We start from the raw sequence: 16,267 nt of genomic DNA on the forward strand, positions 1-16,267 counted from the left end.
CTATGCAAATAGTACCGAGGAGTTACACATTTAATGGCGCAAGACAGACTGACTCTGCTTTTGTTTCGGATCGCGCAGATTCTTCCCTTCGTAGCCCATCGATATCCCCCACTAGCGTGCATTCATTAGATGTGCCGCCAGTGCTGGCACGTGTATGCTCTGCCGAGAATTCGGCGGAAAGAGTGTGAAGATATCGATGGTACATTGGGCACGTCGGTGTTGCGCTTTGGCGGCGTCGCGCTTTGCATCCGGAGCCGTTGAAAAGTTCCGTGGCCCGTGCCGCCACAGATCTATAAATTTTAATATATTATACAAAATTATTCAATTAGTTTTCACTATTAGAGCAGCAATCAGTACATGTTAACAACAAAATTATGTACCATATAGTCGTTCACTGCTATGGGTATTTGGGGTCTTACAAAAAAGAGAGGTGACAACGAAGCAATCATAACTACAAAAGAAGTTCTAATAGCAAAAGCCGATGCATTATACGAGCAAGAACAATACCAGGAAATACATGACCTTCTAATAAATTATAAAGTAATGACATTATGTATATCACTTATAAATGTAGATAATAAAATTGAATATTTTTATAGGATAGCGGTGATATTGAAATTATATGGCGTTTGTGTAGAGCAATGTATCAATTGTCTAAAATTGTGAGTGAAGTGGATGGAAAGAAATTAATTTTCGAAGCTTATGATTTAATACTTGAAGCACTTGAGATAAAAGAGGATAATTGGGCTGCACACAAATGGGCATCGATTCTTCTTAATTCTAAGACTCTTTATGAAGGAGTAAAAGCACAAATAAAAGAGTCATATAATATTAAGAAACATATGCTGGTATATTTCATGATAATATATTAATATGTATATATATATATATGTCGGAGATGAAATGAAAACCGGAGCCTTCCCTATGCAATTTTGGGGAGGCCTTTTAATGCTTTAGCCCAGATTTTATCATAACTGTAATTAAGTAATTGTCATCTGTAATTGTTTGACATTTGTGAAAAGCGAAAGTGGGTTCGAGGTGACAACTGGTCGCTGAACGTAGCCACGGTCACGGGATAAACGTTTTGCCTGACGAAGGTGTGGATTGGTTGTATTGTTCTCCCTAGAAATCACATAGAATTGTACTTTAGAGATGTCGATATAATGGGACACACGTTGTATGAGGAATCAATCTCCAGACGGAAACTGCCTAGCAACGGCGTTTGGATCTTTCTCGATGTTTCCAAGGAGTATATAACAAACAAATGCAGTCGTATTACGAAAAAGATTTTAATCAGAGAGGCATTCGTGTGATCGCCTTGGAAAGTGATACATCGAGTAATTTTTTCCGAGTGATTCAGCAAACGTATTTTTTTGTGTTATAAAATTGTTTAAAGTTTTCCCGTTGACCGTGGATTCGTTTGAACCCCGGATCATTGTTTATAGCATAAATTAAATTCAATATTTGTAAATTTATCAATCGTTAATTTTCATTATTCGTTAAATTAGTAAATCGTAAGATATATTATTCGTTTCTTTCATTGTTCGATAAAACTTATTATTCTTTAATCTAATTAATAATTTAATTTATCATTTGTTAATCAATCATATCATTTACAAAATTCATTATTCATAATATTTGTAAAACCTTGTTTATTCGTGTAAATATATTCTCTGTTTTGTAAAACAATGGCTAATTCAAACGAAGAATCGTTACGCGCCTTAAATCCTAATGTTAACCCGACATATATATATATATATATACTTATAAATATTTCATTCCCTGACACAATGTCAAGCAATTGTATCGAATATGTTTAATGTCGCAGAGAGCAATGGAACTAAATCCAAAAGAACCAACACTTATGTACATGCTTGGTACTTGGTGCTATCAAGTTGCTGATTTAACATGGTATCAAAGAAAAATTGCATCTGTAATATTTGGAGAACCGCCATCTTCATCATTCGAGGAAGCTCTAAAATATTTTGAAACTGCAGAGGAAATTGATCCCAATTTCTATAGTCAAAATTTATTAATGTTGGGAAAAACCTACTTAAAATTAAATCAAAAAGAGCTAACTACGAAATATTTAAAAATGGCCCTTGATTATCCTGCAAAGAACGAAGATGATCGAGATGCTAAACAGGAAGCGCAGAAGTTGTTAAAGAAATTTTAACAAACTGGACAGAAGTTATAATCTATTATATGATAAATTGGAATTGAAGGGATAGAAGGGATAAAGAAAAATTTAGAATCTATCTTTTAAGTAGAAGTATAAAATTTATTTACTATAATGTACAATACAACTTATGTGTGATGAGCCTGTTATACACAACATCTATTTACAGTTCCCAAGTAAAGTAAGTAGTAGTTCCCATATAAAGTAGTTCCCAAGTCTAATTAGTTTAGCGATCAGGAGAGTATTCTTCTTCTTCTTCTTCTTCTTCTTTTTCTTGTTCATCTTCATTCGTATTCCTGCGACGCCGCAGAATTGCTTCTGCTTGCAACCTGGTGAGCAACTGGAGATATGGACGCATTGCTGGGTTGCCTGATCTTCGTCCCGTACTTCCCGTCAGATGGTATAAAAGGTAGCGATGCAGGCCAAATTCCGAGATGAATTCACCACATGGGCAAATAAAGCTCACCATAACGTAATTCGGTGGTAAACTGTCTCGAGATTGTGTTCTGATGTGCAAGCTATTGTAACCAAGCGGGCACTCTCCCATCGTTTTGCTATAAGGCACGATCTGGAAAAATAAAATTAAGATAGGTAAATAAAAGATAAATAAATAATAAATAAAGAAATAAAATAAATAATTTCAAACAAATTGTTTGAAAAATCAGTGGAAGAAACGATTTGAAGGAAATAAAATACTTACTGCTCCAAGTGTGGTGAAGATGTATAAGGACGCTTTCAATCGCGAAGCGCTTCCAAACGTGAAGAACTTTCGAAATCGAAGTACTTCCAAATGCGAAGAAGAATCTGGAAAAATAAAATTAAGATAGATAAATAAAAAATAAATAAATAATAAATAAAGAAATAAAATAAATAATTTCAAACAAATTGTTTGAAAAATCAGTGGAAGAACCGATTTGAAGGAAATAAAATACTTACTGCTCCAAGTGTGGTGAAGATGTATAAGGACGCTTTCAATCGCGAAGCGCTTCCAAACGTGAAGAACTTTCGAACTCGAAGTACTTCCAAATGCGAAGAAGAATCTGGAAAAATAAAATTAAGATAGATAAATAAAAAATAAATAAATAATAAATAAAGAAATAAAATAAATAATTTCAAACAAATTGTTTGAAAAATCAGTGGAAGAAACGATTTGAAGGAAATAAAATACTTACTGCTCCAAGTGTGGTGAAGATGTATAAGGACTCTTTCAATCGCGAAGCGCTTCCAAACACGAAGAACTTTCGAACGTCGAGAATTTTCAAACGTCAAGAACTTCGAAGCGTCAAGAACTTTCAAACGTTCTGTTCGATAGTCGAATTGGGAATGTGATCTCCAAGCTAGTTGTCGAGCTTATATAGACGCCACTTCCCTTCATGTTTGCCCCCACTGCGTGGGTTAAGACTTTTAAGGGGGCCCCCTAATTAACAGGCAGCTAAAGCCTAAACAGTTGCTCATTTGTTTGGTGTATGAAACACGGTTTAAAGGACAGACGGATTGTGCTTCAGGTTTGCGAAACCTTCTTAATTACGGAAAGTCCGAGAATGCTTCTGAGAATATACAATGACAACAGAGTTGGAGGAAAGTGCGATTCTAATTTATTATTACCCCTTTAATGAGGGTCATAACACCGGTCCGCACCTTTGTTAGACGGAGCACCCGTCCCGTTGACCGTGGCTACGTTGGGCGGCAGGCTGTCGCCCCGAGCCAAAGCTCACCGTCACTAATCCCGAACAGTTATCATCGGCTTGGATAACTGCGATTGTTTCATTACGGCTATAGTAGACTCTAGATTACAATGTTAGGAGGTTAGGAGGGGCCCCGGCGTCCTTTCGTCTCCGACATATTGAAACATTGAACGATACATCTACCATCGCCTTATTATTTCTTATGCATTAATTACACAGTCGTCGTATTAAGTATATAGTAAGTACAGCAGAGAAATATTTGATCGATATAGTAGACGGTCGCTTGAGCTATCCCGATGATTATATTGTAAATATCGTTGGCTTTGAATATATTTTATCATCAAGGGACAGCTTCTTATTGTCGGTATTTGGCGGAGGGTTACGATGACGAGTGGTAAACTCCTTCTAGGTAGGTTCAGGGAGAGGACAAGAGGTAGCTATATAATTCAAAAGCATTAATAGTTCCCGTTTTCCTTCTGCTTGAAAGAATGATTTATTGTCATTAGCCGATTTTGCGAAAATTTGTTGAAAAATTTGCGGCTAATTTTCCCTTCAAAGTGTTCCAAAAAAGTGAAAAATTGAAATTTCGAAAAACCCTCCCAGCGTTACCTGGGGAAAACTGTTACCTAACGAATGAACTTTGAGTTTTTGATTTCAGATGATTCAGCACCAAGTTATGAGCAATTCTACTTTTTTCCGAGACACGTCCGAATAATTACTGCCATTGCCGTATTTTTTAATATTTCTCCGTGAAAATTTTATACAATATTCTTCGAATGTCATACTTTAATGTACTATTGGTTTTAATAAAGAGTATCTACAGCCAATCTACCTAAAAAGTTTTGATAAATTCCCATATATCGCGTTATTTCTGTTCGTACTATACCAGGATGGACGGCATTCACTGTAACACCGGTTCCTATATGACATAAAAAATAATGCTTTATCGATTGTATTATTTATTCAAAAATAAATTTTATTTTCTGTTAGAATGACAAAACCTTTCAATTTATTTGCCAATTCCTTTGTAAATAGAATATTAGCTAATTTGCTCTGTGCATATGCTTCGCCAGGCTCATAGGTTTTCTCATTATTCAAATCGTCGAATGTAATTTTGCCACGCTTGTGTGCACTACTTGAAACATTTACAATCCTTGATGGTGCAGAATCTTTTAAAGTGTCTAATAGGCTCCTAACGCCTATCCGAGACCCGCCTGAAACCAATCAGGAAATCGAACTCTCCTGCCCGCGCGTGTGGTGTGATGAACTCTTGAGTACCCTTCGCTTTGTTCGTTTCGGGCACCAGGCGGTATCGTTCCATTGCGCTTTTCCGTGCTATGGTGTTCAATATTATCGTTAAATAGAAATGCGGGTTTCAATCGGTCTATGGACACTATTACGTTTTTATTATTTATTTTAATAGTGAAGGTCTTTTTTCCTCGCTCTATAACCTGATACGACCCGTCGTAGGGTGGTTGTAAGGGGTCTCCGATGGCGTCGCGACGCAGAAATACATAAGGCGATGTTTCGAGGTCGCGGAACACGAAGGTTCTCCTTTCGCCGTGTCGCGTAATTGGATGAGGCCTGATTTTTCCTATTCGGTCTTTTAGGCGACTTGCGAATTCCGAATTGGCCTGTTGTTTAGTCGGTACAAAAAATTCTGCCGGCAATCGTATGCCGGTGCCATAAACCATTTCGGCTGCCGTCGCGTTTAGGTCCTCTTTAATAGCCGTTCGTATGCCTAATAGAACTATCGGCAAGATATCCACCCAGTTGCTCGTATCGTGGCATTTGATTGCTGCTTATAGTTGTCGGTGCAGGCGCCCTACCATCCCGTTGGAGGCGGGGTGATAGGCTGTCGTGCGCAAATGTCTGATGCCGAGCAACCGGCATAGTTCGTTAAATAGGTTCGACTCGAACTGGCGTCCTTGATCGGTCGTTATTTTTAAAGGCACGCCGAAACGAGATATCCACGTGGAAAGGAGAGCCGAAGCGACGGTTGCCGCCTCCATGTCGGCGATGGGAATGGCTTCGGGCCAACGCGAAAAACGGTCGATACACGTTAGACAATATCGGTAGCCTTTTGAATATGGCATCGCGATAATGTCTATGTGTAAGTGTTCGAAACGGCCCGCTAATTCTCCGAATGTTCCGACGGGTGAGGATACGTGCCTGGTGACTTTACATTGTTGACACGGGATACATTGTCGTGTCCAATTTCGGGAGTCCTTGTTTATGGACGGCCAGACGAAACGCGTCGTCACCAGGTTTTGAGTGGCACGTATCCCTGGATGGGAAAGTCCATGGAGCGAATTAAATACGTCGCGCCGCAAGGATTTCGGTACGTACGGTCGTACAAAGTCACCCGATACGTCGCAATATATTTCTACGTCGTGATCGGGGAAACGTATTTTCTTTAACCGTAGCGCGGATGTACCGGAGTTGACGATGTTGCTTAGTTCTTTGTCGGCTTCTTGCGCGGCGGCGAGAGCTCGATGGTCCACAGACTTTCCTATCGCTTCGATGCGTGACAGAGCGTCGGCAACATTATTGTCTAACCCCTTGATATATCTTATGTCGGTAGTGAATTGTCCGATGTAATCTAGTTGCCGGAATTGTCGCGGCGAACACTTATCAGGATCTTGGTTGAACGCATATGTAAGGAGTTTATGATCGGTGTAAATTATAAAATTTCTCCCTTCAATGGCGTGTCGAAATCGCTTTACCGCAGTGTACATAGCGAGTAATTCGCGGTCGTACGCGCTGTACTTTCGCTGCGCGGAGTTCAACGGTTTGGTAAGGAAACCTAACGGCTGCCAAGAGTCGTTGACGCGTTGCTGGAGGACCGCTCCTATTGCATAGTCGGATGCGTCTACCGCGAGGCTAACAGGTGCGCCAGGTATCGAATGCGCTAACATCGTGGCGTTAGCGAGGGCGCGTTTCGACTCGCGGAAGCTGGCTTCGGATTGCTCTGTCCATTTGATGGGCGCGTTGCCCTTTTTTCCTCCTTTTAATAGGTCGTTTAGGGGTTGAAAAATTTTTGCGGCCCCCGGTATGAAACGTCGATAGAAATTAATCATACCGAGGTACCTGCGTAGTGCTTTAACGGTCCCGGGGAGCGGTACTTTTACAATAGCGTCAACGCGTTCGGCTAGCGGCTTTATCCCGTCGGCGTTTACGGTGTGTCCCGAGAATGTGATTTCGTTCATACCGAATTCGCACTTTACTGGGTTGATGACTACGCCATACTCGTTTAAGCGTTCAAACAAAATCCGAAGGTGTTCGCGATCTTGTTCTTCGGTTTCGGATGCGATTAAGAAATCGTCTATGTAAGCGAACACGAAGTCCAGACCACGGGTAATTTCGTCAACGAATCTTTGACACGTTTGCGCGGTGTTTCGAAGCCCAAACATCATGTTGGTTGCTTGGAAAAGTCCGAAAGGTGTCGTGATCGCGGTTTTCTTAACGTCTTCTGGCGCGATCGGGATTTGGTGGTAAGCGCGGACAAGGTCGATTTTTGAGTAGACACGCTTACCGTACAGATGTTGCGCGATATCTTCGATGTGTGGTGGGGAGTACCTGTCGGGTATGGTGCGAGCGTTCAACGCACGATAGTCGCCGCATGGTCGTAGACTTCCGTCCTTCTTTGGGACGACATGCAGGGGTGATGCCCATGGACTCTTCGATGGCCGCATCACTCCTTGCTCGATCATTGCTGCAAAATCCGCCTTGACTTGCTTGAGACGATCCGGTGCGAGACGTCGAGGTTTACTGTAGACGGGTGGCCCGGGTGTGGTTTCAATATGGTGTACCACACTGTGTCGGATTTTCTCTCGTCCGAAGGCCGGTGGGCGAGTTAGATCCGGAAACTCCGCCAAAAGTCGATGGTAGACCGATTCGCCGATTACGGTTTTGATGGATATTTCTTCCGTCGTGGCAGCATATCCCCTTGATGATAATTGGGTTGTCGTGTCGAGGAGTCGTTTGTTTCGCGGGTCCACGAGCAACCCATAATGGCTTAAAAAATCTACGCCTATGATAGGCGTTTGAACGTCAGCAATTACGAAGTTCCACTTGAAGGCTCGTCTTAGGGACAGGTTAAGGCCAATCGCAGTGGTACCATACGTTGCGATGCGCGTCCCGTTGGCCGCGAATAGTTCGTACGTGTTTTTCTTGACGTGCCTATGGATTTTACTGCGGGGGTATACGCTGATGTCGGCGCCGGTGTCTACGAGGAAAGAGATCTTCGTTCCTTTGTCCGTAACGAAGATGCGGCGGGATCTCAGGCCGTCGTCGTCTGCCGCGTCTACGGACGGCTGGTCTCGTTTCCCGACTTCCACGTGCATGGGAAACGACAGCTCCTCGCGCGTTCTCCGAACTTTGCATGATAGAAACACAGATCGTCTTGCCGTGGCCGATCTCGCGAGCGCGAACGTCGGTGGTATCGCGAACGCGAGCGTGATCGTGATCGTGGTCGACGATGATTAATGATGCTCAACGCGTTCATCTGTGCCTGCAACTGTGATATTCGCTCACTCAACACGTTGATTGCGGCGGCCATTGGTTCGTATACTCCAGCGTTTTGCGCTGGTGGGTCCATTACTGCCGTTACTCGGGCGGTGCGCTGAAAATCCTCCGTGAATTCTTCAACGATCAGGTCCGCCTGCCGCAATAACCTTTCTGGGTCCGAATCGTCGACTGCCGCGAGGATACGCCTGATGCGGGCGGGTAATCGGTTCCTCCACAGCGTGAGGGTAAAATCATCGGGCGTGGAGGGGCTGGAGAGTTTTTTTAAATGTTGATAAAACTGGGATGGCTTTCTATCTCCCATCTCCTCGCTTTCCACCAACTTCTTTATCCGGGTCGCGTCCGTATCGGATAATTTGCGAATGAGCGCATGTTTTAATTTCTCGTAGCGTCCGATGTCTGGAAGGTTCGTCATCAGGTCTTCGACGTCCTGGAGCTGTTGATCGTTGAGGCATTTTACCAGCGTAACGTACTTAATGGTGTCTTCCGTAATTCGCGCTGCCTCGAATTGTCTCTCCAGAAGGGCAAACCATGCCGCCGTGTTCGTGGGCAGCAGTGGAGACATGCTGATCACCTGGCTGGCTATGGTTCCCTGTGTATTACTTTCCATCGTCGCGGTGCACTCAAAATCGGTGGTTAAAAACGATAGCACTATCACGGTCACCTCTTTCACTAAATGTCACGTTAAATCACGTCGGGGTCACCAGTTTGAGGTGGTATGGTGATAGGTGCGTAAGGAACTACTCTTGGTGTTTTTAACGAACAATAGTTTAATTAGAACTAATCAACAATCAGAGTTAACAATTAACAACTAACAATTACACTTAACAGACAACAGGTAACAACTAACAAATAACGATAGACACCGAGAGATCATTCGACGCGTTGCTATGCAAATAGTACCGAGGAGTTACACATTTAATGGCGCAAGACAGACTGACTCTGCTTTTGTTTCGGATCGCGCAGATTCTTCCCTTCGTAGCCCATCGATATCCCCCACTAGCGTGCATTCATTAGATGTGCTGCCAGTGCTGGCACGTGTATGCTCTTCCGAGAATTCGGCGGAAAGAGTGTGAAGATATCGATGGTACATTGGGCACGTCGGTGTTGCACTTTGGCGGCGTCGCGCTTTGCATCCGGAGCCGTTGAAAAGTTCCGTGGCCCGTGCCGCCACAGATCTATAAATTTTAATATATTATACAAAATTATTCAATTAGTTTTCACTATTAGAGCAGCAATCAGTACATGTTAACAACAAAATTATGTACCATATAGTCGTTCACTGCTATGGGTATTTGGGGTCTTACAAAAAAGAGAGGTGACAACGAAGCAATCATAACTACAAAAGAAGTTCTAATAGCAAAAGCCGATGCATTATACGAGCAAGAACAATACCAGGAAATACATGACCTTCTAATAAATTATAAAGTAATGACATTATGTATATCACTTATAAATGTAGATAATAAAATTGAATATTTTTATAGGATAGCGGTGATATTGAAATTATATGGCGTTTGTGTAGAGCAATGTATCAATTGTCTAAAATTGTGAGTGAAGTGGATGGAAAGAAATTAATTTTCGAAGCTTATGATTTAATACTTGAAGCACTTGAGATAAAAGAGGATAATTGGGCTGCACACAAATGGGCATCGATTCTTCTTAATTCTAAGACTCTTTATGAAGGAGTAAAAGCACAAATAAAAGAGTCATATAATATTAAGAAACATATGCTGGTATATTTCATGATAATATATTAATATGTATATATATATATATGTCGGAGATGAAATGAAAACCGGAGCCTTCCCTATGCAATTTTGGGGAGGCCTTTTAATGCTTTAGCCCAGATTTTATCATAACTGTAATTAAGTAATTGTCATCTGTAATTGTTTGACATTTGTGAAAAGCGAAAGTGGGTTCGAGGTGACAACTGGTCGCTGAACGTAGCCACGGTCACGGGATAAACGTTTTGCCTGACGAAGGTGTGGATTGGTTGTATTGTTCTCCCTAGAAATCACATAGAATTGTACTTTAGAGATGTCGATATAATGGGACACACGTTGTATGAGGAATCAATCTCCAGACGGAAACTGCCTAGCAACGGCGTTTGGATCTTTCTCGATGTTTCCAAGGAGTATATAACAAACAAATGCAGTCGTATTACGAAAAAGATTTTAATCAGAGAGGCATTCGTGTGATCGCCTTGGAAAGTGATACATCGAGTAATTTTTTCCGAGTGATTCAGCAAACGTATTTTTTTGTGTTATAAAATTGTTTAAAGTTTTCCCGTTGACCGTGGATTCGTTTGAACCCCGGATCATTGTTTATAGCATAAATTAAATTCAATATTTGTAAATTTATCAATCGTTAATTTTCATTATTCGTTAAATTAGTAAATCGTAAGATATATTATTCGTTTCTTTCATTGTTCGATAAAACTTATTATTCTTTAATCTAATTAATAATTTAATTTATCATTTGTTAATCAATCATATCATTTACAAAATTCATTATTCATAATATTTGTAAAACCTTGTTTATTCGTGTAAATATATTCTCTGTTTTGTAAAACAATGGCTAATTCAAACGAAGAATCGTTACGCGCCTTAAATCCTAATGTTAACCCGACATATATATATATATATATATACTTATAAATATTTCATTCCCTGACACAATGTCAAGCAATTGTATCGAATATGTTTAATGTCGCAGAGAGCAATGGAACTAAATCCAAAAGAACCAACACTTATGTACATGCTTGGTACTTGGTGCTATCAAGTTGCTGATTTAACATGGTATCAAAGAAAAATTGCATCTGTAATATTTGGAGAACCGCCATCTTCATCATTCGAGGAAGCTCTAAAATATTTTGAAACTGCAGAGGAAATTGATCCCAATTTCTATAGTCAAAATTTATTAATGTTGGGAAAAAGCCACTTAAAATTAAATCAAAAAGAGCTAGCTACGAAATATTTAAAAATGGCCCTTGATTATCCTGCAAAGAACGAAGATGATCGAGATGCTAAACAGGAAGCGCAGAAGTTGTTAAAGAAATTTTAACAAACTGGACAGAAGTTATAATCTATTATATGATAAATTGGAATTGAAGGGATAGAAGGGATAAAGAAAAATTTAGAATCTATCTTTTAAGTAGAAGTATAAAATTTATTTACTATAATGTACAATACAACTTATGTGTGATGAGCCTGTTATACACAACATCTATTTACAGTTCCCAAGTAAAGTAAGTAGTAGTTCCCATATAAAGTAGTTCCCAAGTCTAATTAGTTTAGCGATCAGGAGAGTATTCTTCTTCTTCTTCTTCTTCTTCTTTTTCTTGTTCATCTTCATTCGTATTCCTGCGACGCCGCAGAATTGCTTCTGCTTGCAACCTGGTGAGCAACTGGAGATATGGACGCATTGCTGGGTTGCCTGATCTTCGTCCCGTACTTCCCGTCAGATGGTATAAAAGGTAGCGATGCAGGCCAAATTCCGAGATGAATTCACCACATGGGCAAATAAAGCTCACCATAACGTAATTCGGTGGTAAACTGTCTCGAGATTGTGTTCTGATGTGCAAGCTATTGTAACCAAGCGGGCACTCTCCCATCGTTTTGTTATAAGGCACGATCTGGAAAAATAAAATTAAGATAGGTAAATAAAAAATAAATAAATAATAAATAAAGAAATAAAATAAATAATTTCAAACAAATTGTTTGAAAAATCAGTGGAAGAAACGATTTGAAGGAAATAAAATACTTACTGCTCCAAGTGTGGTGAAGATGTATAAGGACGCTTTCAATCGCGAAGCGCTTCCAAACGTGAAGAACTTTCGAACTCGAAGTACTTCCAAATGCGAAGAAGAATCTGGAAAAATAAAATTAAGATAGGTAAATAAAAAATAAATAAATAATAAATAAAGAAATAGAATAAATAATTTCAAACAAATTGTTTGAAAAATCAGTGGAAGAAACGATTTGAAGGAAATAAAATACTTACTGCTCCAAGTGTGGTGAAGATGTATAAGGACGCTTTCAATCGCGAAGCGCTTCCAAACACGAAGAACTTTCGAACGTCGAGAATTTTCAAACGTCAAGAACTTCGAAGCGTCAAGAACTTTCAAACGTTCTGTTCGATAGTCGAATTGGGAATGTGATCTCCGAGCTAGTTGTCGAGCTTATATAGACGCCATTTCGCTTCATGTTTGCCACCATTGGGTGGGTTAAGACTTTTAAGGGGGCCCCCTAATTAACAGGCTGGTAAAGCCTAAGCAGTTGTTCATTTGTTTGGTGTATGAAACACGGTTGAAAGGACAGACGTATTGTGCATCAGGTATGCGAAACCTTCTTAATTATGGAAAGTCCGAGAATGCTTCTGAGAATATACAATGACAACAGAGTTGGAGGAAAGTGCGATTCTAATTTATTATTGCCCCTTTAATGAGGGTCATAACACCGGTCCGCACCTTTGTTAGACGGAGCGCCCGCCCCGTTGACCGTGGCTACGTTGGGCGGCAGGCTGTCGCCCCGAGCCAAAGCTCACCGTCACTACTCCCGAACAGTTACCATCAGCTTGGATAACTGCGATTGTTTCATTACGGCTATAGTAGACTCTAGATTACAATGTTAGGAGGTTAGGAGGGGCCCCGGCGTCCTTTCGTCTCCGACATATTGAAACATTGAACGATACATCTACCATCGCCTTATTATTTCTTATGCATTAATTACACAGTCGTCGTATTAAGTATATAGTAAGTACAGCAGAGAAATATTTGATCGATATAGTTGTCGGTCGCTTGAGCTATTCCGATGATTATATTGTAAATATCGTTGGCTTTGAATATATTTTATCATCAAGGGACAGCTTCTTATTGTTGGTATTTGGCGGAGGGTTACGATGACGAGTGGTAAACTCCTTCTAGGTAGGTTCAGGGAGAGGACAAGAGGTAGCTATATAATTCAAAAGCATTAATAGTTCCCGTTTTCCTTCTGCTTGAAAGAATGATTTATTGTCATTAGCCGATTTTGCGAAAATTTGTTGAAAAATTTGCGGCTAATTTTCCCTTCAAAGTGTTCCAAAAAAGTGAAAAATTGAAATTTCGAAAAACCCTCCCAGCGTTACCTGGGGAAAACTGTTACCTAACGAATGAACTTTGAGTTTTTGATTTCAGATGATCCAGCACCAAGTTATGAGCAATTCTACTTTTTTCCGAGACACGTCCGAATAATTACTGCCATTGCCGTATTTTTTAATATTTCTCCGTGAAAATTTTATACAATATTCTTCGAATGTCATACTTTAATGTACTATTGGTTTTAATAAAGAGTATCTACAGCCAATCTACCTAAAAAGTTTTGATAAATTCCCATATATCGCGTTATTTCTGTTCGTACTATACCAGGATGGACGGCATTCACTGTAACACCGGTTCCTATATGACATAAAAAATAATGCTTTATCGATTGTATTATTTATTCAAAAATAAATTTTATTTTCTGTTAGAATGACAAAACCTTTCAATTTATTTGCCAATTCCTTTGTAAATAGAATATTAGCTAATTTGCTCTGTGCATATGCTTCGCCAGGCTCATAGGTTTTCTCATTATTCAAATCGTCGAATTTAATTTTGCCACGCTTGTGTGCACTACTTGAAACATTTACAATCCTTGATGGTGCAGAATCTTTTAAAGTGTCTAACAATAAATTTGTTAGTAAAAAGTGTCCTATATGATTCACACCAAATTGCAATTCAATTCCTTCTTGGGTATACATCTTAGGACATCTCATTACTCCTGCATTATTTATAAGAATGTGAAGCTTTCTTTTCTTGTGTTCTACAATGGAAACAGATAATACAAATTATGCTATAGACCTATTGATTTAGATATAATAAGTTCACGAAGAATTTCTTCCCAATTTAGTATTCAAAAATAGATGAACACTTTATACATATAACAAAGCTATGTTATTTCATTTCATTTCATACTCTAACATAGGATATGGTATATACCTTTCTTAAATTGCTCTGCAAAATCCCTAATACTTTTTTGAGATGCTAGATCACATGGTCTACAATAAACATATTTATTGCTACTTTCTACTACTATGTCACGGCGTGTCTAAAAAAATGATGATTAATTTTATAAGGTTTTGAAACAGCCGCAAACGTTTTTCTAAATAAATAAAACTGCACCAATAATTAACGGCAATTTTTTAGAAATAGTCAATAGCATTAATTATCAATAATTTAGTAAAACACTGTACGATTTGTTTTTTCCTTCAAGTAATATACAATGTAAACGGCATAACTGAATTTGTAACAATTCAATCATGAAACAAATATACAATAGATTTTGATAATATTGATTAAAATGCAATAGTCCATTTCTATATATTATAATTTTTCTTAGTTTATTGTCATTGTTAATTTATATTATTTTAATCATAATTAATCATAATTCATCATAATTAATTCGGATTCTGTTTCGAATACATGTCAAGTCATGGATATTGGATGATTCAAAATAAAGAGCGAAATTTAATACTCAGAAACGTGTAATGTATTTATCGCAAATACAAAATTCTATACTTTATATTTGTCGGAGATGAAAGAACACCGGAATCTGTAATTGAACAATTGTAGTTATTCAATCCGATTGTAATTGTTCGAGAGTTGTGATAATGAGCTTGGGCTCGAGGCGACAGTCAGTCGCCGAACGTAGCCGCGGTCACGGGATGAACGCTTTGCCTAGCAAAGGTATGGAGTAATTCTATAGCTCTCCTTAAAGGAAATATTCGTGGCGACACGCGACAGTAAACATTCCAACGGTTTCTGTCCCGTGGCTCGCCACACGCAGACCCTATTCTTCGAGTAAGATGATTGCCAGATGTCGATGCGTCTCCGCAGTACATGTTCGGCTAGCCCGAGGGCCCGTTATAAATCTTAAGGTTTAGTTAACTAAAGTCCTTCGAACAGACAGACAGTCTTTGTCCCAACTACGGGAAGATAGGGGAGACATATTTTTCAACGAGCGGCGTCTCCCACTAGCAACTTTCCCTCGAAGGCGGCTGGCATCTTTTTCTAACCACCGATATGGAGATTGACCAATTAGCAGCAACGTCAATTTCCCTTACTTCCTGAACGAAGGCTTTTCTCGACGAATCCGATGATCTCGTATCCTTAGACACACCCCATTATAGTTTTCCTCTGTGGCATCATCGGGACGGGAAAGGCATTCTCGTTCGCGATCTCACTGATGAAAGGAGTAACCCTTTACGACCAGTGAATATCACGCATCCGACTTAGATTTTGTGAGTACGTTCATCTATCATCCCGTCGACCGCGGATTCGTTATTGAACCTAGGATCATTGTCATTAGTTTCTCGAGTGCCTAACTACCACGGTTACTTGTCCGGCTCTATAATAATCGTATTTGCACTAGTCAATGTCTTCTCTATTGCATAACGACAACGTGTAACCCAAACGAAGATTCGTTTCACGCCCCTAACCCTAATTCTAATGTTCTCTCCGACATATTTTATATAATTGATCGTATTTGATCGTATCAGACAGTAACAGAAAATAGATGAAGACACACACACGCGCGCGCACACAACATCTTTACGATAAATCGAATTGAAAATATCGAGTTTTCAGTATCGAATCTGTCAATGCTGTTAATGTTTGTGTACTTTATTCGATTCTCATCTGACGTGGAATTTTCTAATTTTGCTGTCAGAATTACATCTGTCATAATTAATCAAATCTGAACACGTTGTATATTGTACAAATTTTTTATTTTTTTCTGTAAATACTATAATTTAATATGTCGTTACGGAGAGCGTTATTCGTTATCAGAGATATAAAAGT

The 16,267-nt window shown here is 39.5% G+C and overlaps 3 protein-coding genes across 3 annotated transcripts; 2 read left to right on the plus strand and 1 right to left on the minus strand.

The window, feature by feature from the left end:
* Nucleotides 1-368: 368 nt before the first annotated feature.
* On the plus strand, nucleotides 369-2,328 carry LOC117215517 (regulator of microtubule dynamics protein 1-like). The gene is made up of 3 exons (XM_033461874.1): nucleotides 369-540; nucleotides 600-848; nucleotides 1,829-2,328. The coding sequence occupies exons 1-3, from the start codon at nucleotides 400-402 to the stop codon at nucleotides 2,174-2,176; spliced, it is 738 nt and encodes a 245-aa protein (XP_033317765.1). The 5' UTR covers nucleotides 369-399; the 3' UTR covers nucleotides 2,177-2,328.
* Nucleotides 2,329-9,647: 7,319 nt separating this feature from the next.
* On the plus strand, nucleotides 9,648-11,609 carry LOC117215516 (regulator of microtubule dynamics protein 1-like). Its single transcript, XM_033461873.1, has 3 exons — nucleotides 9,648-9,819; nucleotides 9,879-10,127; nucleotides 11,110-11,609. The coding sequence occupies exons 1-3, from the start codon at nucleotides 9,679-9,681 to the stop codon at nucleotides 11,455-11,457; spliced, it is 738 nt and encodes a 245-aa protein (XP_033317764.1). The 5' UTR covers nucleotides 9,648-9,678; the 3' UTR covers nucleotides 11,458-11,609.
* A 2,263-nt stretch (nucleotides 11,610-13,872) lies between these two features.
* On the minus strand, nucleotides 13,873-16,151 carry LOC117215520 (retinol dehydrogenase 11-like). The gene is made up of 3 exons (XM_033461878.1): nucleotides 16,143-16,151; nucleotides 14,408-14,516; nucleotides 13,873-14,231 (listed from the first exon to the last, which is right to left on the minus strand). The coding sequence occupies exons 1-3, from the start codon at nucleotides 16,149-16,151 to the stop codon at nucleotides 13,873-13,875; spliced, it is 477 nt and encodes a 158-aa protein (XP_033317769.1).
* Between the last annotated feature and the right edge of the window lie 116 nt (nucleotides 16,152-16,267).

The sequence above is a fragment of the Bombus bifarius genome, unplaced genomic scaffold (assembly GCF_011952205.1).
Source record: "Bombus bifarius isolate JDL3187 unplaced genomic scaffold, Bbif_JDL3187 scf7180000009695, whole genome shotgun sequence".
Classification (NCBI taxonomy): Eukaryota; Metazoa; Arthropoda; class Insecta; order Hymenoptera; family Apidae; genus Bombus; species Bombus bifarius.